At 37.9% G+C, this 21717-nt stretch overlaps 1 protein-coding gene across 4 annotated transcripts in view; it reads left to right on the top strand.

Annotated features, from left to right (window-relative positions):
* Positions 1–21717, top strand: part of PTCHD4 (patched domain containing 4) — a 237961-nt gene that overhangs the window by 199359 nt on the left and 16885 nt on the right. Inside the window, exon 5 of one of the 4 annotated variants that reach the window (XM_063605311.1) lies at positions 11092–15704. The exons of the other annotated variants lie outside the window; for them this stretch is intronic. Coding sequence (XP_063461381.1) covers positions 11092–11120 — 29 coding nt within the window. The 3' untranslated portion in view covers positions 11121–15704. Of the gene's footprint in view, positions 1–11091; positions 15705–21717 lie in introns of those variants that run through there. 4 annotated transcript variants of the gene reach the window in all.

Below are 21717 nucleotides of genomic sequence, written 5' to 3'. Positions count from 1 at the left end.
CTCAAAACCTGGACATCATCCTTTACTCCTTTCCTCCAACTTCATTGTACTGTGTTACACAAGGTCCTATATGGAAAAAGAATCCACAGTTGGTGACTCAAAAGAAGACTTGTGATATAAAGAAATAGTAATAAAGGAGTTGGAAGAAGCAGCATAGAGATTAGAAACAAACAGGAAATTGCTAAAACTTTAGTGCTTGAGGGAGAAAGTGAGAGAGTGTCACCAGAGCCCAAGAGCTGCCCTTGGGTGGGGAGTGGTAGGTTTACATAGTGGCTTACATACAGAAGACAGGTGGCTTATCTAGAGGAGATGCAGCCATTTGTAGGATGCACTGCCTGAAAAAGAAGGGAAAAGAAATACTCTGGATATTTTTTATCCCCTTGCTCTCCAGTCTCCTGTTAGTGCTTCCCTTTGACCAAAGCTAGCTGAAGACCAGAGTGCAAGGAACCTTTGAGAATATATTTTCCAGGGGAAAACCTGGGAATGGATCCAAGAACAGAAAGCAAGTGACCACCACAAGCACTAATCATTCTTTGGCTTTATTTTTACATACAGCTACTTGCTGTTGTTGTTGATGATGTTGAATATTTGTCTCCTCTATTAGGTCATGAGCTTCACTAAGAAGATGTGCTTTGCCAATTTTGTTCTCTCCTGTATGTCTTGTGCCTAAAACAGTGACCAACATACTGCACTGTGAATAAATATTTATACGTGAGGAGAAGGGGTAGATTTTAACTAAAAATATTTATAACATATTCTTCTATCCAAAGTCTCAACGAGGGTGTTATTGCTTTTCAAAACCCCTTAACATCTTCAAATCATATGGCTATCTCTTACCAAGAGAAGAGACTACACGTCTCTAGGAACAATGGATATTTAGGGAGTGGATACTAAGATTCAGGAGGGAGGGCTATAATGATGCCATACCAGAGATTTAAAAAATATGTAGACTCACAAGGAGTCAGTAGCTTACAAGGGCTATCTTGATTTAAGGAACCAAAGCTAAAAGAATGTATTTTTCTAACACATTCTCTTTATTATTTGTATGGAAATGTGTAGCTTAGACTGGAAAATTGTTTCTAAAGGGCTTTATTAAGGTGATTTCATTATTAGGGGAAGACAGGAAAAAAATAAACACACAATGAGAAATAAGGCTCTAATTTTATGAACAGAAATATGCAAAGTAATATGCCCTCCCTCTGTGCTGTGGTTGTTCAAGTTATAGAGGGCTAACCGACACAGGTTTGAACTAATGGATTCTCCGTCTTGTGGAGGTGTTTTGAGTAGCTCCATATGGCAATGGACGTCTTGACTAGGTGAGGCAAGAGGTAAACAGTGTCTCTTCTGCTGATCCATCATATCATAAAGTGAATAAATGATAAAAACAAAACACCAAAATATTAACTAAGGAAGATGACATTGTATCAATGTCTACAATGGAGAAAGTCCTAGAGGAGACAGAAGTGTTTTACACATCCAGTGAAGAGCAACGGCAATAGTGCCAAGATCTTAAGTATCTCCTACTAAACTCACTGCTTTTGGTCAGATTTTGTAAATATTAATCAGTTATTAATGACCTCCTAAAAGCAGCTAAAAACAAACACATTTATATAAATTTAATAGCAAGTTATTATGAAGTTTTCCCAAAAACATTAGAGAGATAAACTTTAGACTGAACCTGACATTTCTCATGCCAAACCATAGCTGGGGCTATGATGTATAATATTATAATGTCATTAATTAGAAGAGAAGGACAGAAGGGAGTGAGGAAGAAAGGAAAAAAGGAAGAATGGACTTGGCCAAGAAAATCTAAAAGAAGTCAAAAGATAGAAAAAAAAAGTCCAGGCATGGTGGCTCATACCTGCAATCCCAACACTTTGGAGGCCAAGGCAGAAGGATCACTTGAAGCCAGAAGTTTGAGGCCAGCCTAGGCAATATAGTGATACCCTGTCTCTACAAAAAATAAAAATAAAAACAATTATCCAGCGTGTGGTAGTTCTATTTACTCAAGAGGCCAAGATAGAAGGACCGCTTGAGCCCAGGAGGTCAAGGTTACAGTGTGCTATGATCACACCACTGCACTCCAGCCTGGGCAACAGAGCAAGACCCTGTCTCACAAAAAGAAAAAAAAGAAAGACTGAAAGAAAGAAAACAAAAACAAAAACAAAATTGGGAAGAGATAGAAGAATGAAATGGATTGCAGAAGGAAATCAGATCAATGAAGAAAGAAATGAATGAGATTGAGATGTCTGAATTCTATCTGCAGTTGGTTGATGGTGTGGGATTTAGGGTGGGAGAAGAAAATGGCTAGGGTTTTTCCTCTTCCACTGAAGTCTTTAAACACAGTGATTGTTGATGTGTCAGAATGAGCTTGTCACTGACAATCCAGTTGTTTCTAATCCAAAGGATGCCAGGAATGAATCCCATGCCTCTGTTTTTATTTGTTTGTTGTTTTCTGAGGTGATCATGGAATAGCCTTTCCTAAAGAAAAGATGTTACAAATATTTGGGATCAGAAAACCAGGTGCTATTCAGTTTCCTTTGTTCTACTTAGCTTCTAGGACTTAGTTTCAAACTGAAAACATGTTTTGAGGGAAAGATACAGAGGTAGCTGAAAAATAAATAAAAACTTGATTAACACAGAAGGAGAATTGCTCCTTGAAATGAAAAAGAGTATATACCTCCACATCCCAACCAAGTTATAAATGCCTGACTAAAATGAGTCTGTATGTCTCCACGTGGCCTGTGTATGTGCATCCAAGCCTGTGCAGTACATGCCCATGCGTGTCTGTGCAATTCACTTGAACTCACCCTGACTTTTTAGCTACTCCTGTAGCCTCACTGTCAAGATCTCCGTAGTCCCTCTACTCGAAGAAATCCTCAAAACAAAGAAAGCTGTTATTTTCTGGTGTTAGATCAGAGGCGTTAATACTAGGTAAGATCTTACAAACCATTTAATGTAAAATTCTAGATATAAAAATTGAAGGTCAAAAAAGTTAAGTAACTGCTTCTTTCCCATTTGGCCAGAAGGAAGTAGATCATTTTTTCATAGAGGAGATATTGAGCCAGGTCCTCCCATTATAATAGCTATGGTTCCCATATGGAGAGATGGCCCACTCCTTATATTCTGAGGAATAGTGTGTAGTTTTGGTTCTGATGTGATAAATGCAATGCCTGCCAGTGCTACAAGGCAGCAGACACCAGAACCCAGCAGCGTTAAGTTTAACGGAGTCCAGTTACTCATCTATATTGCCACCGTTAACCTCTTGGCCCAGTCAGTTCATTGTTAGTGCTTGTTTATTCATCTGTAAAAAAGTGGGGAGATAGTATCACTGGCTCACTTCAAGGAAATAATAAAGAATGAAAATGACATAGTAATTGAGTTTGAACTATAAGCTAATGAATCATCATTAGACAATTGAGGGTAACAAAAATATTTGTCATATGGCTTACAGTAATTATTTTCTTAGTTTTAAAACTCTGACATCCAAATCAAAGAAAGTACTGCATCTTAACACTGGAAAATATTAAAATCTTTACATTTTTATTGAATATTAATAAGGTTTTGAGCATATAACTTTTGTCTCTAATTTAAATATATTAAGAAAATATGCATTGCATGCTTACTGGTTTATGATAATATCATGTGAGCAAAACCTTTCAATTTCCCCATTTTAGGTTAGCATTTTGTACTTACATACTAATCTACATCATATCATATGAACAAAAGATTTAACTTAACATTTCTCAGAGATTGGAGAACTGGCATGACTTTGCAGAATCTATAGTCTCTAGGTGTTTGATGTGTATTCTCTCTGGTATTTAAACTACCTCAAATTACAATAATAATTTTTATCTCAGGATTACAGTTCCCTTCTAGATTTATTTTGACCCTCCTGACTAAAGTAGCATTAAGCCTGTATATTAGTGTGAACAAATCATTCAAAACATAATTTGTGGTTTTAATTTTAGTAAATATATATTATTGCCCAATGTATACCTGGCAACCTGCTAAGTAGTTAGATATTTCATTTATGCAGTATTCCTGAGAGAGAGACTTTTTAAATGAGCAAAGCATTGTGTCTTTTCTATTTGCATCATTATTATTATTTCATTATTCCATATTGTAATCTTTTCAAACGGATCATTAGTCACCTACAGTTTCACATTTACTCTCAAGGAAGAATTTTATTAAAATGAATATTTCATAATAGTTAGTAGGAAAGATATGGGTCCTAGGCAGCTGAATTTATAGTCATGGCATAATTAGATACAACCAAAAGATTTGGTGAGTTACATTTATCATTTCTGCTAAAAACCATGACATTCCTTAAGAAAACATTGGTAGAAACCATGATGAGATCTCGATAAGATGCGTTACTGAGAGGTGGTGACTTCCAGCCCAGAATAGATTGACAAAGAGTGGCATGAGGGAAACTGACTTAGCTCACAGACTCCTTTGGGCATTATGTTCAAAAGGACCCCCACAATGGGGTAATATCATATTTATATCAGCTGATCCATTCACTAGAGTCCATTCATTGCAGAAGCCATGTGGAGCAGAATCAGCAGTCTGTCCTGGAGGCATTAGTCAATGCATGTGATGCTTGAGGTGGAATCACGACTTTGAATTCTAGGCAGGAAAAAGGAGACAAAATCCCAATTCATGGGCAAGAGGTGGAGGGTGAGGGGCAGACTGAGAATTGATTGATGGCCATTAGAAAGTTCAGTGCTCACCCCAATAATAATAGTAACTGGACATTTGGAGCACCACGTTATAAGACCATGTTATAGATCCTAGTTTTCTTTTAGCTGAGTCCCTCTTTAGACTCATCATGGAGGTTCTGGTCTGCCTTTTGGGGCTATGGTTCCAATGACAGCTCAGTTTTCACAGCCTTTGCAGTGCTTTTGGGGTCTGCTTTGTGTGTGGGCTACTCAGAGGCCAATCCATAGCTTGGGCAGTATTCTATACTGTAACTCTTCTCAAATCTTTTACAGTGTTAATTCTAATCAATTTCATGTAAGGTTTGCTAAGCATTTGCTCATATAAAGGTTTAAAGAAACCCTTTCTCCAGCTTCCTCCTCTCCAAAATCCTCCCCTTCTAACTAATTGGTAGAGGGAGAAACACAGCTTGAGGTGGAAGTAGGGGAGTCCAGGTTTCCCCTACAGTCTGCTGACACCATCCTGGCTACAGGGGATTCTGAAAGCTGTGTGCTACCTTGCCACAGGTGGAATTGGAAGTCCAGGCTCCCTGCTCAACCTTTGCCAGCAGCACAGGGGAATAGAGGTAGGCATGGTTTTTTTCATGATGTTTTGCTGGAATGGGGCGACTATTGTCAAAAATATTGGTATCCTGCTGGACCAGCTATTTTCTGGTCCTTTGGTGATAGAGAGCAGACTTTTAACAGGACTTTTTGGCTGTGCCTTTTGGCATTTCCAAGTCATGGGCTTCTCCAGCCCCAAGCCTAGGGTGTATGGAAGGCAAAAAGAAAACAGAGGGCATTCATCCCATGCTATTAAAACCCCTAGCTCCTTAGTTAGTCTATCTATTCTCTTCATTCCTCCTTTCACAGTTTTCTTCTTCTTGTCTCTTGTATTATGGCCAGGGTTTTATAATTATATTTAGTGAGAAACAGAGAATGAAATGAGTCTTTTCAATCTTGCACAAAATCAGAAGTCTCACATTATTTATTATAATCATTAACAAAGCCCATTCTACACAGTGGTTGTGCTTCCGGGACCCTGGACTAATGTAAAATAATACCAAGACCATTTGGCTGCAGAATCTCAGGAAATTTTACTGGTCTCATGAGGAGGCAAACAGTCTTCTACTGAGAAAAGTTTTCTCTGTTCCAAGTACAGTCATTTCCAAAACCCTTTCCCACCAATTCCACTTGGCCACTAGAGACTTGTAGCTCCATCCAAGATTTGAAAACCTGTTCGTTTCAGATGGTGTTCTATGTGGAAAGAACAAAACACAGGCATTATGCTGATGTATACCGTTTAAAATGGTCCTACTTTGGAAAACAAAGATGGGAGGAAGCATGTCAGAGTTGACATTTCCTGTCTCTTTCCTAAACTGACTTATGATTAAGTTTCTGCATGAGTAATAATTATAGCTCAATAAATACTAATACAGTAAATTCAAAATAACTCTATAAGTGGGCTCCCAAAAAGTGAAGGTCTCACTACTGTAAAGTTAGTGAAATGGTGAGAGTGAGCCTTCTGTGGGAAACTGCCAATCCCCTTATATCCAAACTGTGCAAAATACAGAAATGTCACTGCAGAGATTTGACCATAACTACCACTTATCTAACACTGATATTATGTCAAGATATACACTAAAGATTTTATCCTGGGTAGAAGATTTTGCTATTCACTTTCTATAAATGAAGAAATTGGGTTTTGGGCAAGCAAGAAATCTGCCCACATCATGTACTCTGAATATGGAGGTGCAAAAAGAGAAAATGAGAAGATCTAGCTTCCAAACACTTGGCTTTAATCAGTACTCTATCCTGCCCCACCCCTCAAAAGAACCAGAGTATATGGCTCGTGGCCTAACACCAGGCTCCATCTCTTGAATGCGAGTAAAGTTTGCAATATGTCTCATGCTGAGTGAGACTGATCCGACAAGTGGAAGTGATTCTAGCTTGGAGGGCAAGGAAAAGACTGAGGCTTGGCGGACTCTCTCTCTAGCAGCAGGAAAACATTCTTGATAGTCTTCACTGTGTGCAATGACAGCTGTGAACTGGCCTAACTGAAACATCACCACAGCTTGCTTTTTATTTTTTGGTTTAACTAATATTCATTAAACTCTTAGTGTGCGTAGGCACTCTTGGAATGGCTGGGACTCCACAGCTCTCATAGAGATCCAACCTGAATTGAGTAAGTCTTGGCCACAAGACAGGGTACATTTGTGAGATCCTGGACTTCTGTGAAGTATTTCAACTTTATTTGGAATCTTCATTTCTTATTCTTGGCTTCTTTTTACACTGTGAAGCCAGGCACAGATTGACAAATAGAAGGAAAATTGATGGGCCCCCAGGGGCCCCACAGACAACAAGCAACAAGCAATAGAGTCCAGCAAGCTGCTAGCTCAGTCGGGGACACAGTTGTACTGGCAGGCTGTCTGATCATGGCCTCAGGAGGAGCTGATGGCAAGCCATAGACCGACTGGTAGCAACAAGAAAAAGGGTAGAAAGGAGCTGAGGTTGAGAGATGCAGTTACAGAAATTACTGTGTTTGGAAATAATTAGACAAGAGTTCAGTGACATGATCGAGGGCATTCTCCCAGTATTTCCCAAGCCTCTACTATGTGTGATGTGTTGATGTATTGTGCACATTGGGGATACAGTAATAACTACATTTCCTCACCAATCAAGCTAATATAAATTTTCCTTCCTTTGGGCTCCACTAGTGCTCTTGTTCCAAGTAGTCATATGGAATTTATAATTTATCATAGTAGGCTACATGTAACAATTACTTGCACATTTTTCTTACTCTTCAGAGCTATAGTTTATTGAAAGCACAGACAGCTTTCATTTCTCTTTGCTACTCTCAATATAGAACCCAGAATAATATTTAGTTCATAGTAACAATATAATAAATGTTTGCTGAATTAAACCATAGACCCAACTTAGTATAAGCCACCATCATCATCTCTCTACTAAGCCACTGCAAACCAGCTCCTGACTGGTCAGTCCCTGGACTTCAATCAGTGGCCCGTTTCAATTCATATTCTTTACTGCAGCCAGAGTGGTATATAAAAGGTAAAATCTACCACGTTTTTGCCTATATCCTTCAATGACTTTGACTTACAATAAAATTAAAACAATTTCATATGATCTACAAAGCCCAGTATTTTTCAAACAACTCATCATCTCCAGCCACGTTCTATGACTGTTTCCACGTTGCTATCAAAAGTCTATCCATTCATTTGTGTGTGTGTGTGTGTGTGTGTGTTTGTGTGTGTGTGTGTGATGGCTGTATCTTCTTCCTAGTTCTTCTACTTCTAATTCTCTATTTTACCACCTTTGCACATCATTTCTTGTGCACGAAATTCTTCTTCCCCATCTTTTCACCACTTCATGTCTTAACTCAAATGGCATTTCCACTGGCCTCATCTAACGTAAATTATTTTCCTTGTTTTCTCACCATTGAACTCTAAGCCTTTTCTTCACAGCATTTAGAGCTTTTGTAATTTATACTTACTAAGGGTTTATGTATTTGATATCTCTCTAGCACATTAAACTTTGATTGCTAAATGTTTTCAAAGAATATTTCTTGAGTGAATGTATGAATGACATTCATTATCTGTTATTAAAAGACTAATCATATTTTCATACTGTACCATTCACTACAACCCAGAAATAATCCCCTCTACCTTCTGCAAAGTTTGTACACAATTGTAATGGTTTGCTCCTGTTCTATTTTGCATATAAGAGATAGCTTTACTGCTATAATCCTCTTTCCAGGAGATTCTAAGTCAGAGGTGGGCAAACTTTTTCTGTGAAGAGCCAGATACTAAATATTTTCCACTTTGCTAGGCGTATGGTCTGTGTCACAACTACTCAACTCTGCTATTGTAGGGGGAAAGCAACCATAGGCAATATGTAAATGAATGAGTGTGACTGTGTTCCAACAAAATTTATTTCCAAAACAGGCCGCAGACTGGTTTAGGCCCACAGGCTCTAGTTTGCCAACCTCTGCTCTAAATGCCTAGAAACACAGCTTTAGATAACACATCTGTAATGCCTGGGTTCCTAACTGGCACTGACCCTTCATCACTTTTATCCCTGTCTTCTATTCTCATGATAGCAACCAAGGTGATCTTATCTAATGGCCTCCCATCTTATTCTATGAAAAATCCAAGGTCTTTGCTGTGATTTACAAGGCTCCATCTGCCCCTCACCATTATCTCTCTGAGCTCATCTCCTATCAATCCTCCCTTCTTTCAGTCCACTCCAGCCACACGGGCTTTGGGCCACTCCTTGAACATTTCAGGCAGTCTCCTGCCTCAGTGCCTTTGCCCTTGAGGTTTTCTCTATCAGGAATATGCTTCTCCTGAAGACATTACAGCCAGCTTCCTCCCTTCTTTCAGGCCGTCTTCTAAAAGTGATCTTCATGGTGAGACCTTTCTTGGCTGCCCTATCAAAAATCCACCACTCACACCCCAGATGCTTCTAACCCCTCTGTTCTGTTTCAGTTTCAAAATTCATCAATATACAACACATTAAATAATGTGCTTATTTATGTTATTTATTATTTGTCTTTTTCACTAGAATGTAAGTCCCATGAGGGAAGGGACTTGCTCTGCCTTGATTATTGCTGTATTCTTAATGCCTAGAACTGTGCCTGACACATAGTATACATTCAATAAATATATATTGAATGAAATAATGAATTAATGGGCCAGGCATGGTTGCTTATACCTGTAATCCCAGCACCTTCGGAGGCCAAGGCAGCCAGATCACTTGGGCCCAGGAGTTTGAGACTAGCCTAGGCAACATGTTAAAATTCCATCTCTACAAAAAATACAGAAAAGTCTGGCATGGTTGTGCATGCCTAGAGTCCCAGCTACTTGGGAGGCTGAGGTGAGAGGATCACTTGAGCCAGGGAGGTTGAGGCTGCAGTGAACTGAGATTGTGCCACTGCACTCCAGCCTGGGTGACAGAGGGAGATCCTGTCTCAAAAAACAAAAAGAAAAAAAATGAAAGAATGAATTAATTAATTAATTAACTAATGATCATCTCCACCTATAGACACCTCTGTACCTGAACCAAGATACTATCACAAGTAGTTTTTTCTTTTCTTTCTCTTTTAATATTCAAGAAACTAGTCAAGCTGAAAAAAAGTTTGTACATATTGTACTCATCTTTGTGCTCAAATTAAGAATATTTCAGAGTTGCATTTTGGCCACTTCTTTCCTTCTAAACTATCTCTCTCCATTGACAGGATAGATTTGAAGGAAAGGAAATTAAGTTACAAAACAAAGACAAGATGTACCTTTTTCCCTCAATTAAATGCACACACAAAAATTTGATATTGAGAAGTTTTGCTTAAATTATCTGTGCTAACCAGACCTTCAGTCTTGGGTCATCATAATGCCAAAAGCGCTCTTTTTAGAGAGCTCCAAGACAATTTATTTTATAACTTTAAATGGAAACTATTATTGCGAATGTATGTTTACACTTTGTAACAAAGAAAAACATCAAAATTTTTAATATTCAAAAGCGTACATGGGTTATTTATGGACATATAAAATTGGCTCAAGGTAAGATGTATTTTACAATGACCCCTCCATAGAAAAAGAAAGATTAGAACGTGAATTCATTTATATGTAATTAAAAGGAGGCCACAGTAAGAAAAATTACTTGAAATTTTTAAAATTGGTTGCTTTGTTTGAAATGGAAGTGAAAACTATTGCTAATTAATCTTCTAGTTGAACTTTTCACTAAATGTCTCCCATTTCATTATCAATTTAAATCCTCTTCATCTTTCTGGGTTCTAGAATCATTTCCTTCACTCAAACTTTCCCATTTATGCATTTCCCTGAGCTTTTATAGTTTTACCCCTGAATTTTATGCAGTACCTTGAACATAGTGGGTAGGGACAACAGATACCAAATTTCCTATTTTAAAGTGCCTTCAAAGTATCTTGAATTCTTATTTAAGTATTTCTTGAATATATGCCTTGACGCAGTGAGACTGTAAGCTCCTCAAAATAGAATGTATCTGAATCTCCCTCTCTGTAATTCCTCAAAATCCAGAGCATGTGAGTGTTGAATAAATACCTGTTTAACTTGATTTTTTAAAAAGAAATATTGATGTGTATGAAACATTTAAGAATTAAAATAATGTAATTTTATAGTATTTAAAATGGAGTACGTCCATAAAGTCTAGTATTGTGAGAGGGACATGAAGATGTTGATTCACCCAGAATCAGACAGGTTATTATGTGGTTGCTGTTGTTGTTGATGATGGTGATAACTCTTCAGTTCCCCAATGTTTTTACTATACTAAGTGGGAAATATGAGTGAGGCTAGAAATATAACATAACTCTTGTTACTGACTTGCTCATACTATTTTTAAGGCATCTCCACTGAATTTACCTCAAGCTAGAAACAAATTTAGTTTGGAAGAAAGAAAGGAGAGAAGGAAGGAGAGAAAAAACTGGAGAGGAGAAAAATATCACATTTGGAAGATTATATGTGAAGACTCCTAGGATACAATAAAATCATCATCATCGTCATCATCATCATCATCACCACCAATACCATCAGAGCAATCTGAGAGTTCATTTTAGTCTAAGAACCTAGCCCTCTATTTTTTGGAGGTTAAGTATCCTCCAGGTATTTCTTTCCTCCCTGTGCTTAACAGCTGTGTGTCTGTAACCCATACTGTCTTTTCTATCTCCCACCTGACTCCTCTCATGGGAAACTAAATTGCTTTAAATCATATGGAAGCATTATAAGCACTGTTTAGTGATGAAAATAAATTGATTCCAATCATATAGGTACTTTCCTAAATACTGACTGATGAAGTTTAGATGTGCTGTAATTTATAAATAAAATGAAGGAGGTTACCTGGCAATATGTGAGAGGGAGGAACAATTATCGTATTTGAGATTTAAAGGAAAGAGTAATGAACACTTCCCAAATAATTCTATGAAATAAATATTACCCTGATACTAAAACCAGACAAAAACATCACAAGGAAGGAAAACTACAGGTTAATAACTTTATGAACTTGAGTGTAAAAATTCTCAATAAAATACTAGCAAGCCAAATTCAATGAACAAATGAGGTTTATTTTATAAATGCAAGAGTGGTTTAACATTTGAAAATCATTAACATACTATACCATCAATAGAATTAAGGTCAAAAACCACATGGTCATCTCAATAGACAAAGAAAGGGCATTTGACAAACTCTAACAACATTTTATGACAACAAAATAACTCTCAACAAACTAGTAATAGAAGGGAACTTGCTTAATCTGATACAGATATCCATAAAAACCCAAAGCTAATATCATATTTAATGGAGAAAGAATGAACTTAAAAGTTGTACTTCAATGAATACCATCAAGAAAGTGAAAAAACAACTCACAGAATGGGAGAAAATATTTTCAAATTATCTATCTTATAAGAGACTTGTATACAGAATATTTAAAGGACTATTACAGCTTAATAATAAAAACACAACCCAATTTCAAAGTGGACAGAAGATTCGAATAGACATTTATTCTAAGAAGATAAACAAGTGGCCAAAAGTATATTTAAAATGCTCAAAATAATTAGTTATTAGAGAAATGCAAATCAAAACCACATTGAGCACATCATATCCATTAGGATGACTAAAATCAAGAAGTAAGGCAATAACAAGTATTGATGAGGTAGGTTAGGAACTCTTTACACATTGCTGATGAAAATGTAAATGATGCAGCTCTTTTGGAAAATAGTCTGACAGTTCCTAAAAATGCTAAACTTAGTGTTACCATTTTGATTCAGTAATTCCACTGCTAGGTATATACTCAAGAGAAATGAAAATATTTATCCACACAAAACTGTACAAATGTTCATAGCAATATTATTCATAATGACAAAAGGTAGACACAATCCAAATGTTCATCAACTGATTAATGGAAACATAAAAAGTGGTATATGCATACAATGGAATATTATTCAGCCATTAAAAAGGAAACAAGTACTGATACATGCTCCAACATGGATGAGCATTGAAAATATTTTGATAAGTGAAAGAAGTCATGAAAGTGTACATAATTGCATGATTCTATATATATGAAATGTTCAGAGTAGGCAAATATGTAGAGACAGGAAGTAGATGAGTAGTTGCTGAGGATTGGTGGGTTAGGGGATGAAGCCAGGGAATGGAGTCACTGCTAATGATACAGAAGTTCTTTCAGGGTGATGAAATGTTCTGAAATTGATTATGGCAATCATTGCACAACTTTGTAGTATACTAGAAACTTTTAAATTGTACACTTTTAATGGATGAATTGCTTGGCATTATATCACAATAAAGCTGTTAAAAACAAACGGAAGGGGTTCACCTTCCATTTCTTTTTTTCTACTTCATTTGCAAACCTTATTAGGATAACATGCAAAGTTATTTCAGCAAATACTTGCTCACTAGACTCATTTTCTGTCCCTAATAAAATGAATTCAAACTCAAGAATCTTCAACAGCTATACAACATTCCACCTATGTTATGGAGCACAATAAAGGATTACTGTTCCCACAGCCATCTCACAAATACTGTCTCATTTGGTGTCCATCAGGGGAAATATTTGTATTCAATCTGTCAAAAACATGTCCTAAGCACCTGTGATAATTATAGTACAGTGAAAGCTCAGGTATTTGGGAAAAAAGAGACATCAGATGTTATTTCATGGAGTTGGCAAAATAAGTGAAAGGGCAAGACCAAGATAGGAGCAACTAAGAAATATCTAACTATGCATTACATGGGAAAATTCCTGTGAGAATCCCAGGAGTTGTGGCGGATGTGATATTTTATAGACTTGCTATTGAAAGAAGAGTTTCTCCTAGACCTGGATCTGCTTTAGTATCTATCCCTTGCCACTGGTAGGAGCAAATACTTTTCCACTTATGGATACTTCTAGTCTTCTCCCTGAAGGAAGAGTGTAAGAGGAAAGCCTTCCATTTCTTCATGAAAACCAATCACTGGATTTTTCTCCAGGGAGAGCATGACCCCTCTCATTGGAGAAACAGAGAGAATCTGACACCCAATGTCCCCAAAACCAGCAGGGACCTAAAAAGGAAAGACATTTGCTTCTCTTCCTCTTCTCTCTTTTCTTCTTTCCCCTTCTCTCTCTTTCCTTTGTTCTTACACCTCTTCATTTTCTCACGGGTGGCATGACCTCTCTCCTCTTGCAAGGGATTCCTGTCTCTCTGAAGTGACTTTGCCTTTAAATAGAAGTCATCCACATCAAGTTGGGAGGTAGAAGTATCCTCCTATCTAGTTTACCACAAGCAAACTGATCAACTCATTGCTGCTTAGCTCAGGTCTTTGTGTTTACTTTATTTACAAGAATCCTTGAAAAAATGTGAGTGGTATCATGTAAACATTAAATTGTTGCTGAATTTCCAGCATTACTCATAAGATTGTCTTTTGCTGGCCCCATGCTTTCATTCTTGTTCAATAAGTAAAGTTCCTAAACACAGTATATGTTTTACAGTTTTGAATAATTACTGTGTATGGGAAATCACTGAGAAGCACAGGATTGGGTCTAATAATGGAAGTGGTGCTTTTTATGCAGAAATTTAAAAATTAATGTTACACAACAAGTCTCTGGAGGTTACCTAAAATTTTAGAGACGGGATTATGATAGTTTAAAGTGCAGTTTTTAGAATGTAGAATGATGTTTTGAAAGGATGAAATGATGGCTGGGTGCAGTGGCTCACGCCTGTAATCCCAGCACTTTGGGAGGCCGAGGCAGGTGGATCATGAGGTCAGGAGATCAAGACCATCCTGGCTAACACGGTGAAACTCCGTCTCTACTAAAAATACAAAAAATTAGCCGGGTGTGGTGGCACACGCCTGTAGTCCCAGCTACTCGGGAGGCTGCAGCAGGAGAATTGCTTGAACCCGAGAGGCAGAGGGTGCAGTGAGCCGAGATAGTGCCACTGCACTCCAGCCTGGGCAACAAAGCGACTCTGTCTCAAAAAAAAAAAAAAAAAAAAGAAAGAAAGAAAAAAGAAAGGATGAAATGATAACAGATATAGAATAAAAAACCACAGCTTCAATGTGGTATATTTATGGCATGTCTATTAAGTTAGAGATGTACTCTCACTAGTCATCACATAGATATTGTGTGGCAATCCATCATCTCAATCAATCAACTCTCCTCCTTGCTAGGCTTTTTGTAGTAGAGAATACATCAAAGAAGCTAAATAAGAGTTAAGCTGTCATCCTTATAAATAAAAGCACAGTGTTTCCCAAAGTCCTTGGTAAAGCTGGAATAGAGACCTTATCTGGGACCAGAAGCCAATGTAGGAATCTCCACCTAACAAATCCAAAATCTAGATTTTCTTCCCTCACCTGAAGGGAGAATTAGGTCTTAATGACATCTCCCTCCCCAGGATTTACTTAGCAGCCAAGTACATGGAGGACTGTGGTTTGCCTCATAAATTCAGTTGCTGTTGGAGACAGAATGCCAGAGACCAATGTTAAGAGACGGGTGACTGGTATCCTTTTACAAAACAAGGCCAGGACTGCCTCATGCATGGAATGAGAAAGCTGAGAGCAAGCCTTGGCACTTCTTACTTGTCTGTTATACAAGCAGTGCAGGAGAGAGAAATGAGATTCCACTTACTTATTGTTTTAGAGGAATAGCAGCCAACCTATTGATAAATTGCAGCAAGCGTTATCAGACTCTCATCATCAGGTCAGCAATTCCCAGTGCTTGGAGAAGAATAGTTAAAGAGTGAAAAGAAGGAGTAGAAATGTACTCTTTAACACTACCCAAATGAAAGTGGAGTAGGGGTCCCCAGTTCATGGAAACATAAGAAGTAGGGAACGATCATCTCCACCTCAAAATACTAGAACACCAGAAAACACGGGAGCTCAGAGGCACACATTCATTCCTCAATTTTACAAAAAAAATTAATATTTACTGAGTGCCAGGTACTGACATAGGAAAAGATGACACAGTAATGATGGGCAAGACACAGTCATTGCCCTCAAGATTGATCCTCAAGGAGATCAGTCTCCTTACACTGGAGTAAGAGTCTGACGATTTGGGTTTTGGTCCTGTCTACCAAAAGAACTCTGTACATTTGCATGTCTCTGATTCTTCCAAGCCTCCATTTCTTAACCATTAAATGAGAGGAGAGCGTAATATGCCTGCCTCACAGGGAGTTAATGGGATTCAGATACAGTGGTGTTCTCCATGGTCCCTTTGTGTACATCTCCCCATTTAGTGGGTCCTTCCTTTGTACCTATCCTACTTTATCAATACCTTAGGAAAGAATATGAAAAACTCATTCACACAAAGAAATAAAAAACTACTGTGCTTATAAAGTGAGTCTTCTCAGGAGTATTTACATTTTCATGGAAGATTAACTCCTAAAATTGAATATGGAAATAACTTTCACGTATACATTTCCATGTAGTAACATCTTTTCTCAGCATTGAAGTGGCAGGCAACTCCACTAGCAAATCAAAATAACCCTTCTTCATGAAAAACAGCAATCTGGCAGAGAAAACCTGTTTTTTAAAGCATTTATTAGTTCATTCATAGACTCGGTAAACTTATCCAAAAAGTATTGTTAAGATACTCTGCCTCACGAGAGAGAAACGGATTTCTTTCCTTTGATGACCTCCACCGTTGGTGAAGACAGAATTTGTACAGTACTGACTGGACCACATTTGTCACAGAAATCATCTCAATCATCACATTAGAAGAGAGTGTCACTACCCACTACAGTACAGAAAATGAAAGAAGTATAACAATTCACAGCACGTAAATGTTAATCTCTCTGCCATCTTCCTTAACTGTAGTTAAGAGATGATCACAGGGGTTATCATCTACTTCTCCCCAAAACCTCAGTCTGCTTTTGTGCTTAACAAGTTTATCTACAAAACATCTTAGCACTAGATTCAAAAGTATTTGTTTAGTACCCACTATCCCCATGACACTGCTAGGTGCTGAGGGGCAAATCAAAGACACAGGCTTTGGTTTCAAGGCATTTTCATTGCTATATGATAATCCAAATGGAATCCTATGCAGACATCATCTGAGTAAAAGTTAAAGTAATGAGACGATTGACCTGGAGTAGAAGGAACATACCATGCTACTATCTCCAGTATTCGAAGTATGGGTATGTGGCAAAATACTTGGCATATGAGGATACAACTGGGAGCAAATTTTGGAAATTTAAGGTGATGAATTCCAACTCTAAATATAGAAGAACTTTCCAAATTCTAGAAAATATCTGTGCAACTTATGTACTTGTTGGGCACGTGGAAGGAGGATACATATGTTACAGAAAAAGTTGAATGTGCTCTCATGTAGCACCATGATTTGCATATGGTAGGTGTTTAATTAATATCTGCTGATTAGTTGTTTGATTTATTTGAAAGGCAGGCTATCTTATTGAAGATTCCCATGTCAATGTTAACTAATCTACCTCTTGAGAAATCTCAGGGACTATCAAAGAGATAAATTTTACAAGCTGCTAACATGCTTTTATCAGCTCATTATTTAACATTTCTGAAACCTAGGTTGTTGTCAGTCAATTATAAGTGAATATGGTCTGAAAAGAAACAATGTGGACCTGTTTTATTTTGTTCTGTAACTACTGAAAAAAACCCTAGAGTTTTTATATAGGTTTAAAAACCTTCAGATCATTTGTCTAAACTTTCTGGTAGTCACGTGGCCAAGCTCAACTTTCCCTGGGGTCCAGTTAGCTATTTTATCATCTTAGCTGTCTGCATGGGTCTTCATTTGACTGTTTTTATTATTGTTTCTTTTTTTTTCTTTTTTGAGACAGAATCTCACTCTGTCGCCGAGGCTGGAGTGGAGTGGCACAATCTCAGCTCACTGCAACCTCCATCTCATGGGTTCAAGCGATTCTCCTGCCTCAGCCTCCCCCAGTAGCTGGGATTACAGGCATGCACCGCCATGCCCAGCTAATTTTTTTGTATTTTTAGTGGAGACAAGGTTTCACCATGTTGGCCAGGGTGGTCTTAAACTCCTGACCTCAGATGATCCACCTGCCTCAGCCTCCCAAAGTGCTGGGATTACAAGCATGAGCCACCACATCCAGCCCTTATTATTCTTTCTTGATGAATCTTTGCCTAATGCAAATGAGCAGGACGAAGTCCATGGACATTATCAAGATGGAAAGAAAGAATAAAATTTATCACAAGAGAGCAATAAATGTTCTGGCATGTTATCATGATTGACTTCATTTCTACTGATAGCTTCAAGAATGAATCTTAGAAATGTATTTTGATATACTGTGAGTATATAGCCAAGACCCCAAGTGAATGTTCATCCATAAATAAAAATGATGGCTAACATTTATTGAATGTTTAGTAAGTGCCAAGGGCACATTATACAGATTATCTCGTTTACTGTTCTCAGCAACACAGTAAGATAGGAGTTTGCATTCTTTGTCTTGCATATGAGGAAGACTACATGGAGCAGTTTCTTGTTGAAGGTTATCTAGTTGGGAAGTAACACAGATGGGGACTGAACCTGGCATAAAAACCAGAGCTGGTGCTCCAGACCCCTCTGCCATGCTGCTATCTTCCCCACCCGCTATCCTCAATTCCCTGACTTCAAGAATTAACATCAAATATTTTTTGAAAGAACTTCTGTTTATAAATTTATGTTGTAATAAGGCCAAGGCTAAGCTGTGGACTGCTGAAAGGGGACTGATTGCAGCAAACTGTGGTGAGAAGAGGGCCTTTTCCATTTGAAAGGAAGCCTGTACTGTACTCATCAGGAATAAGTTCAATTGACTCCTGCTCCTGCCACTTCTGAGAGAGTCCTCTGGCAAGGGTCTTCCTGCCCCATGGGCTGATAGAACTCAGCTGGCTGCCCAGCAACTCAACCGTGTTCTCCTCCTGAGTGTGAGCGGTTTGCTGTTATTTGCAGAATAAATTAGAGATGAGAAAGCTCTTTTTCAGCTTCACCCTACCAAATGAAAACAACTCAGCTTATTCTGAATAAGAACATACATATAAGGAATGCCTCAATTAGTTTAATCCAGTTAACTAAACCCTTTGTTAATCAGCATTTTTCCACAATTAGCTTCCAAAGACAAAAAAGACAAATTTCAAAATAATCAGAGAAGAAAACTTTAAAACTCTGCTCTAGGCCTGGTACACATTCAACTTAAATTCCTATGCTGCTACAACTATATAATATTACTCAGTAATAGTTAACATTTAAGGGAGCACAGTAATTGTGTACCAGATATTTGTACTAAGGGACTCATGTATCTGTGTTTCATTTAACACAGCAAGTCTTTGAAGCAGATACTGTTATTCTCTCCATTTTGCAGGTTAGCAAATCAAGCCATGGAGTAGTTCATTTGCCCATCTAATAGATGGTAGTGAAGAAATGTAAACCCACATAGCCTGATGCCTTGACTCATATACCATATTGCCTCTTGATTATTAATGCATGATAAAGTGATGACTCCAAAGTATATTATTCAATATATGGAGCCAGAACTGGGACCAAAATGCCTGACTCCACAGTGCATCTTTTTAATTGCTACACATACAACCTTTTCTTTTTGTCAGGACTAGATACAGAAGAGGAACAAAAGTCTAACACATTTTAGAAAAATCTCTACAGCCTGGTCGTTGTGGCTCGCGCCTGTAATCCCAGTACTTTGGGAGGCTGAGGTGGGCAGATCATGAGGTCAAGAGATAGAAACCATCCTGGTCAACATGGTGAAACCCCATCTCTACTAAAAATACAAAAATTAGCTGGGCGTGGTGGCACACGCCTGTAGTCCCAGCTACTCGGGAGGCTGAGGCAGGAAAATCGCTTGAACCTGGGAGGCAGAGGTTGCAGTGAGCCAAGATCGCACCACTGCACTCCACCCTGGTGACAGAGCGAGAGTCCATCTCAAAAAAAATAAAAAGATCTCTAATAAAGTTAATCAACCAATCAGAGTTGAATCAAAAAGGAAGTTCTGGTTGATTAATTTAATGACTATTCCAATGATCAGAATCATCCCATTCCTGAACTTTTGGGTTAACTGGTTTTCCATTGGCTTCAGGGCATTCTGTTCAGAAAAAAATCCAGGTGTGGAATGTTTTTATTTCATCTTCATTGGGAAGAAAGGCCACAAAACATTCAGGGATGCCCCTAAAAAACTTGTCCTTTGAAGCATTATGCTTTTATCAAGCATCTGTGCTACAGCTTTGAAGATTTTTCTCTTGAATCATATTTAGTAGAAATCAAAGCTGTGCATAATCTAAGTTTGCAAAGTAAGAGTCCTTCCATTTCATAAATACATCCTAATGATTGAATCAGACATTTTAAAAACATTCTCCAGCTTTTGCTATTGTAAAAATCCTAAGTCAGCATTCATTTTACTCTTTATAGGATAAAAGATCTCCAGAGCTTGCAATTAATGAACTGTTAAATTCAGGCATATGGATGTGATATGGTTTTCAAATGGGACAAAAAGAAGTTATTAAACTTTAAAGTGATGACATTTTACCATATCTTACCAGGCAGCATTCAGGAAATGTCCTTCAAATGAAAGAATTAATTTTTATTCCCTAAATGTGTGTAGCTCAACAAATGATAAGATTGTCATAATTGTTATTTCTGCAAGTTCTTGTATTTATTATTTTCTTTTTTGTTCTGGGTCTTAATTTTTAAAGTATATGCTTGTATTTAGTTTATAAACTACCAATTCCTTCCTCTTGACCATTGTAAGATTTTCAGCCCCACTCCAGATTATTCCATTCATTGCTCTTCTCTGCCTAAAGCAATGAATTTTTAGTTCCACATGGCTCCTCCTCCCTCCTCCTATGTTAATATTCATGTTATCATCTTCTCAAAATAACTTCCCACTTCTCATATGCCCAACTGGCATTCTCTTTTCAGTGATAACACAACTAACATATTACCAGGAAGCCATCCCTTTTAGTGGTGGCATGGTTTGGATATTCAAATCCTTCTGGGCTTAACTCTCACCCAATGTTCCTGTTATAACTCCTATACTCAAATGAAACTTACTTATAAATCAGCAATGACAACAAAAGTTTTAGTGCATTTTATTTTCCAAAAATATTTGTTATAAAATACCAGCATCCTCCAGCCAGACCACCAAGAATACTACTATCATTGAACACATTTAGGTTTATTGACTAATTACAATGAGGAAAAACCCACGCCATTGGGGACCATGGAGTATTTTAGGAAGAAGGTATTAAAATGGACTTATATGACTGTTGCAAATGTTAGATGATTTGGAAGAGAATTCAAGGGAGCATGGTTGTTTACTGTCAAGAAGAGATGGTAGTTCTATGACTGGTTATCTTAATAATAGTTATCTTAGTAATTATTATACCTAGATGGAGAAAATACTAGAGTAAGGGTAAGCCGTGATTGGTAAAGGAGCGCCAATTACCACTACCACTTTTGAAAGGAAGAGATTTAGTCCATTTTATGTTTTGGGCAATGTTTGTGTTTTTTTCAGATTTGGTTCTGATTATGGAGGGGTCTCGTTTTGTCTCGGTTCATGCCGGTCACAGAATGGCCTTGTCTGATGCTGTTTTGTGAGGTTGTCTGTGGTCGAGAAGATAACACTCAACACAGCTGGGAGTGCCAGAACAACTCCTGGCAGCACCATGGCCTACTTGACAGCACCCAGCCCTCAGAGGCTGCATTTCTTTCCTCAATCTTTTTTTTTTTTCTTTTTTCTGAGACACAGTCTCACTGTCACCCAGACTGGAGTGCAGTGGCATGGTTTCAGCTCACTGCAACTTCCACCTCCCAGGTTCAAGCAATCCTCCCACTTCAGCCTCCCAAGTAGCTGGGATTACAGGCATGCGCCACCACACTCAGTTAATTTTTTGTACTTTTTTTTTTTTTTTTTTTTTAGTTGAGGCAAGATCTCACCATGTTGGCCAAGCTGGTCTCAAACTCCTGACCTCAAGTGATCCACCAGCCTCAGCCCCCCAAAGTGCTGGGATTA

The sequence above is a fragment of the Pan paniscus genome, chromosome 5 (assembly GCF_029289425.2).
Source record: "Pan paniscus chromosome 5, NHGRI_mPanPan1-v2.0_pri, whole genome shotgun sequence".
NCBI lineage: Eukaryota > Metazoa > Chordata > Mammalia > Primates > Hominidae > Pan > Pan paniscus.
This window is presented reverse-complemented; position numbering and strand designations above follow the sequence as displayed.